The 6,827-nt window shown below is 39.1% G+C and overlaps 1 protein-coding gene across 1 annotated transcript in view; it reads left to right on the top strand.

Annotated features, from left to right (window-relative positions):
* LOC120192674 (protein TIC236, chloroplastic-like) overlaps nt 1–6,827 on the top strand; it is a 42,676-nt gene continuing 35,849 nt past the window's right edge. Inside the window, 2 exon segments of the mRNA XM_039195417.1 lie at nt 1–348; nt 351–2,091. Coding sequence (XP_039051348.1) covers nt 159–348; nt 351–2,091 — 1,931 coding nt within the window. The 5' untranslated portion in view covers nt 1–158.

Genomic DNA, 6,827 nt, shown 5'->3' with positions numbered 1-6,827 from the left:
ATTTGTTGAATTTTTAATTTTAGGATTATTTTGGAATGTTTGAGAACCTTAAGATTGTTTGAATTGAAAGGGGACTGAGACAACGAGGTTCTTGGTCCCCAACATAATGAGTGGAAGTCCATGAGTTGAAGAAGTAGAAGTAGAAGTAGTAGAAGAGAATGAGCCTAAAACTTAATTCCCCATTTCTCGGGATACAAACTGGAAGCTCTTTAAATGGTAAAATAAGCAATAGGCGCTGCTTCGGTTTCAATAGAGGGAAGCTCCACAAAAGAGTTATTCGCAAGCGTGTATTTGCGGAGAATCAGAATGATTGGATTGCTCAAGCAATCAGGTTTTCCCATTTTTGTGGGAAAATATTGAGCTGTTTAGGAAAACTATTGGGCTGAGAAGTGGGTTTGTTGCTAAAAGTGTTAAGGAGCCTTTTGCTGGGAGCAGGGCTTTGGTCAGATCTTTGTCTCCTTTGTGGAATGAAGGTTACTGTTGGTTAGATGCTCTGTTTTTGCTGCTGTTTGTCTGCTGTGTGTTTACTGGTTGGTACGGACAGAAGAAAGCTAAAGCTTTCGTGGAAGCAGAGCTTTTGCCTTCGGTTTGTTCGGTACTTAGTGAACATATACAGCGCGAGGTTGATTTTGGTAAGGTTAGGAGTGTTTCTCCATTAAGCATCACATTGGAAGCATGCTCCATTGGACCTCATAGTGAAGAGTTCTCTTGCGGTGAGGTTCCCAGCATGAAAATTCATGTTCGGCCTTTTGCAAGCTTGAGGAGAGGCAAGATTGTAATAGATGCAGTTTTATCTCATCCTAGTTTATTGATTGCACAAAAGAAGGATTATACCTGGTTGGGGTTACCATTTTCAGAAGATGTTCTACAAAGACATTTATCAACTGAAGAAGGGATTGATTTTCGTACTAAAAGCAGGCGGATTGCCAGAGAGGAATCTGCTGCTCGCTGGGAAAGAGAGAGGGATGATGATGCCAGGAAAGCAGCAGAGATGGGTTACATTGTTTCCGTGGGAATTTCAGATAGATCTGAAGATGGTACGGTTAAAGAGAAAGGTCCTTCAGTTGAAATGACAAGCTTAAAGTCATTTTCTTGCTTGGATGAAAAGATGCATCAGAGGGATCATCATTGCGTGGACACCAATGTTGATTATGACATGAAACATGCAGAATTGGAGAAATCATTTGGTGTGAAAATTCCAGGTTCAGGGCTTTCATTGTGGCCAAAAGTTATTGAAGGGCTTAAAGGGAACAAATTTAAGAAAAAGTTAAATGGGAGAGATACTTCTTGTTCTAGTGTTGCTTCCAAGAGACGGATCCTTGAGCGTAGTGCATCTGCAGCGATTGCGTATTTTCATGGCCTATCCCTAGAGGACTCTTGTGATCATTCAGAGGCAGCTAGAAGTTATGATTTATCAGATCTTAATGCCCACTTGTTAAAAAATGGAGATGATTCTATTGCTGACATTAGTGGTGGTGAAGGAAGTTTACTCACTTATAGTCAGTTTGGAGAACAATATGAAGAGAAAGAAAACCGACATATTAATGATAATGCAACTGTAGCAAATTTCAATTTCTTACGTGATCCATTTCTTATGACCGTTGAAAGACTTAGCGGTGTTAGGAAAATTGGCAAAAATTCAGCATATGATGGAAATGCTGCAGGAGCTGCGAAAACAAGGAATTCTAAAGTAGATGGTGAAGATTTGGGTTACGATAATGTAAATAGGAATATGGATGATAATGTGTCAAAGGGTGAAAGGAGTCATACATCAACTTTTACTTCCATAAAGTCTGATCCCACTCCTTCAGCATACCATTCGGTTACATTTTGGCCTCTAGACTTGAAATTTAACCTGCCTTCTTTTCCCGACAACATGGGGGAATGGTTTTCCAATTTTTTAGCTGAATCTCTTCAAAAGATTAATTATGGTCTGGCTCCAAAGTTTGAAGATGTTGTTGCAGAACTTGTTGATGGGGTAAATGTGGTGCAAACCAAAGGCATTGAGAAGATGCTTCCAGTTACTGTGGATTCTGTCCATTTCAAGAGTGGAACACTGATGCTGCTAGCGTTTGGTGACAGAGAGCCCAGGTGCAAACTCCACTCCTAATCTATATCTTTACGTGCATATGGATGCATGTAATAAATATTTTAATTTATTTTAATGGTCTCTTTCTTATCTATGATGGACCGGCAATACAACTTTTCATACTCATGTATGGAATTCCATAGAATTTTTGACTCCTCTTCCTATATGGTATACTAATATAAAAAATCTTATGTTGTTTTCACTGGATAGTTGATTTTATGGGAGAAAAAACAGATTAGAGTATTTCAGTAGCTATTATAGCATTATATTGAAGTGAATCAATTGTGTTTTTATGTTAATAAAGAAAGAATTAAGATCTAATTTAATTTCTCTTCTTACTGCACCTTAAATTGCATTTAAGAGTTTGTCATAGGGCATTCAATGTGCCATTTTTTCACTTTGAGTAGTAGTTTTTAATAATTGTTGCGTTGAGAATCTCACACTTATGTACTAAATGACTTTTTGTATATGATAATATTGAGAACGAATATGTACTTTTTACCATATCTCTTGGAGTTTCACCATACCCATTTTTGCTATAAGGAAGACCTTGGTCTTTTATGTTTTGTTTGATAGATCTTTTCTTGCGTATTTTAGAGTTAATAATGTAAAATATAGCTGTTTTTTATAAGAATTTCAGGCCTCGTTAAAAACCCCCTTCTTGATTAATGAAACTTGTAGGGAAGCTCCTTAATCAGCGAAGGAGGAAAGAGTGCCTTAAGATTTTATTAAACATAAGAGAATACATAAAATACAACCTGGAAACAGTCAAACAGAAAACACAGAGCAACCTTAAACCACCCATAAACAACCACACTAGCTCAGCCAATTCCTTAGCTAAGGCATCAGCCTCTAAATTGGTTGTCCTCTGTTTTAAAAGGCGTGAGGCGCTCCAAGGCGATTAGCTACCCGAGAGCCTCAATTTTTTGAGGCGCTTTGAGGCGAGAGATTCACGTACGCGAGGCGCTTAATTTTACAAAACATTTGTAAATATTTTATAACCATATCTCAAACACAAAACAACTTAATAAGCAAAAAAACCAAGTAGCATAGGTCATATTGTATCTCAAAAGATAAATAAAAACATCATCAATAATCAAATGCCTAAAACTCGTCTTCATCATCATCGTCATCAACATCAATCCCAAGCACCTCCTCCTCCCCATCATCTTCGGAAAGTCCAATATCCTGTTCTATCTCTTCATCGTCTTCATCAATCAAATTTAGTCCAGTAGAGGGCCTTCTACGAGTGAAGGTTTGGGCAACACCCTTTCCTCTATCTCTTGATGAACTTGATGTAGATGTTCTTCTAGTGGAATAAGTAGCTTGAGATGCCCCAGAAGCTTTATCAACAGCAGACCATGTTAAATCATCTCCATCAAAGACAAAGTCGTCCTCCTCACCATCTTCATCGTCCATATGGCCCATCAACCACTCGTTGCTTTCATCTATTTCCTTCAAAAGAATAGGATCTGTGGTGTCCTTTCTTTGATATCTTCGTCGCAAAGCACGATTAAACTTGACATACACCATGTCATTTAAACGACTTTGTGCCAATCTATTTCTCCTTTTTGAATGAAGTTGTTGAAAAACGCTCCAGTTCCTCTCGCAACCCGTAGCACTACAAGTTAGGCTAAGAACTCGGATTGCAAATTTCTGTAACTCCGGTGCTGAGGCTCCATATGCAAACCACCAATCCGCTATTAACATATAAAATAAATCAAGATTTAATTTTGTGAGGTATGATATATATATATAATATACATATATGCGTCTGTGTGTGTGTGTTTTTTACCTGGAGCTCTTTTCTTTCTTTGTCTTACAGCCATCGGATTGCCAAAAAGACCTTGGCATTTTGATACAAGTTAATTGTTCCCCAATCTTATCTTGAGTGCTCAAATCAGGTACCAGCCTTTGAATGCAAGCATACAACCCGTTCATAACCTCTACACACATTGCATTCTCCGGATTCTCGTAATACATTTCCGGATTTAAAAAAACCCGGCTGCATGCAGTGGCCTATGAAGTTGGCAATCCCACCTTGCATCAATATACTCAAAAGCTTTCTTATAGTGTTCTTCTTTGTGTAAAAAACTAAGAGCGATAGTCTCTTTAGCCCTATCCATGGACTCATAGATATATCCCATGGCCGGCTTTTTGTCTACATCTACCATTCTCAATACCTTGACAAGAGGTCCTGTCAACTTCAAAGCATACACTATATTTCTCCAAAAGCGTTCTTGCAAAATAATTGATGTTAGTCTCTTCCCACCAGGATCGTTTGACCACTTGGTATTGTTCCATTCTGAAGACGTGATCATCTTTCGCAAATTGTTTTTTTGCTTATGCATCTGGGCGAGAGTGATGAACGATGTTGCAAATCTGGCGATTGCGGGCCTATGTAGGTTTCTTTGATTTGTAAACCTCCTCATCATGTTGACAATGCCAACATGGTTATAGATATAACCAATCGCTGAATTAAGCATGAATGGAGGAGGGAGAGAAAATTTTAGGAGGGAAAAGAAGCTCCAGGGTATGCATCGGAGAAACTAGAGAGCTTGGATCATGATTTATAGACATACAGTAATTAAAAAATTGGACGTTAGAAGGTCAAGAGACAGTTCAAAGTTCCAGGAATACATTAATGTAAGTAATTGGAATTTAAAAGGTCTGACTGTTGGAAGATTAAAAGGTCTGACTGTTGGAAGAAAATCGAGCCCAGACCCAAAATTTAAAAATGGGTCATTGTATGTGAATCGCTAAAAGCATCGCCTCGTCGCCTCTCGCCGCCTCCGACGACTGAATCGCCGCCTCATGTACTCGCCGCCGCCTTGGTGGTCGGAGGCTTTCTTCTAAACGCCTCGCCTCGCCTAGCGCCTCAAAGCGCCTCAGGCGTGCTTTTTAAAACACAGGTTGTCCTATTTACCCAACTAACAACACCTTCTAATAGATTAAGCCTATGAACAATATCTTTAATCATAAAAGCGTAAACATCAGGACATAATTCAGTCTCCTTAACCTAATCGACTGCCACCTTGTTGTCACTTTCAATAATCAAACGGTCCTTGATCCTCTCTCGAAAATCAGCAAAGAATAACAACCCCTTCTGAATAGCTTTTAATTCCATAAAAGTCGGTGGCCCCGGACCAGCAGAAAACTTGAAAGAGCCTAAGCTCGATCCTGAGGAATCCTTTAAAACTCCTCCTAAACCGCTCTTCTTCCAATCCTTTGTAGTAGCTGCGTCTACCTTCAGTTTAACAAACCTATAGGAGGAAGAGACCAAGGAAAAATAGATACGATCTGATTAGAATGGAGAGAACAAGAGTCCCCTAATGAAGGATCTGAAATAAGAGTATCCTTTTGAATAGAAACCCGTTTATGCTTTGCTAGGAACCAAGAAGCAAGCCTAAACCTTGCTAAGAAGAAAAATTCTGTCATATCTAACTTCCCCCCTTCAAACACAATAAAATTCCTAATTTTCCAAGTGGTCCAAAGAACGACCCCTGGAATGAAAGACCCCTGGAATGAAAGACCAAATCGTAGAGCCATCAAACTAGACCACTGCTGTAATTCCCAGTCATTTAGGTTCCTTCGAAACTGCACATCCCAAGTCCAGCCCGCAGAGCTATAATCCCCAAATTCAAATATTTTGCCAATTTTGTTCGTGGAAATAGAAAACAATCTAGGGAAAATGAGTAGAAGAGGATATTCCACAACCCATATGTCCTGCCAGAATTGAATACATTTGCCATCTCCCACTAGAAAAGAACACATACTTCTAAACTTGGAGCTAATATGATCATCTTTAAAGTGGTTATTAACCACAGATCTCCAAATCCAAGAAACTTTTTGTGGGATCTTACTGTCGAACATTAACAAAGATGGATCCAGATTATATTTAGAACAAATAAATTCCCTCCAAACAGACCCCCTTTCATTGGCATATCTCCAAGACCATTTTTCTAGAATGCTCTATTCATCAAGTACATATTCAGAACACCTAAATCCCCTGCAACTTTGGTTTGCACACATTAGGCCAGCTAACCCAATGGATCTTATTTTTATCATTACCCCCTCCCCATAGGAATTTGGACATAATTGAGTTTAGGGAATTAAGAACCTAAGCTGGTATCTTAAATAATGATAAATAATAAGTTGGGAGCGACATAATCATGAGTGAGAAAAATAGAGAGAGAAATAGAGCGAGTGCTTTTGGTCGTTCATTATTCGGTGAGGAATGGACTGTTTTTGTTGGAATTCTTAGTATGAGAGTTACTAGAGGTGAGTTAAGAGAGATTTTCAACCATTATGGAAAAATAGTGAGGGTCTTTATTCCAAGTTATGAGTAAACCGAATTATAAGTCATCCACGTTTGCTTTTGTGCAATATGCGATGGAGGAAGGTTGCAGAAGAGCAGTCCAGAATGTCAACGGAACGCTGATTGATGGGAAGAGAGTCACAGTGGGGTTGCAAAGTACAAGAGGGGCAGGAAAAGAGCAACAGATGTAAAAGGAACTCAGCTGGAAGGATATAAGCCAGATAGAGAGGCTAATGTAGAAAGCACGCTGAGTTGGAGAAATCACCAAGTTTGAGAGATGGCAGAACGTACAAGGAGGTTGTGAGTGTGGCTAACAGTAGGAGTTTGGATCAACATCGAATGGTGAATAGGGGAGGCCAGAAGAAAGCAAATGGAGTGAGAAATGTATAGGATATGCACATCCCATCAGAAGATTTTTGC

The sequence above is a fragment of the Hibiscus syriacus genome, unplaced genomic scaffold (assembly GCF_006381635.1).
Source record: "Hibiscus syriacus cultivar Baekdansim isolate YM2019G1 unplaced genomic scaffold, ASM638163v2 tig00116976_pilon, whole genome shotgun sequence".
NCBI lineage: Eukaryota > Viridiplantae > Streptophyta > Magnoliopsida > Malvales > Malvaceae > Hibiscus > Hibiscus syriacus.
Note: the sequence above shows the minus strand (reverse complement) of the source record. Positions and strands in the feature narration are given on the sequence as shown.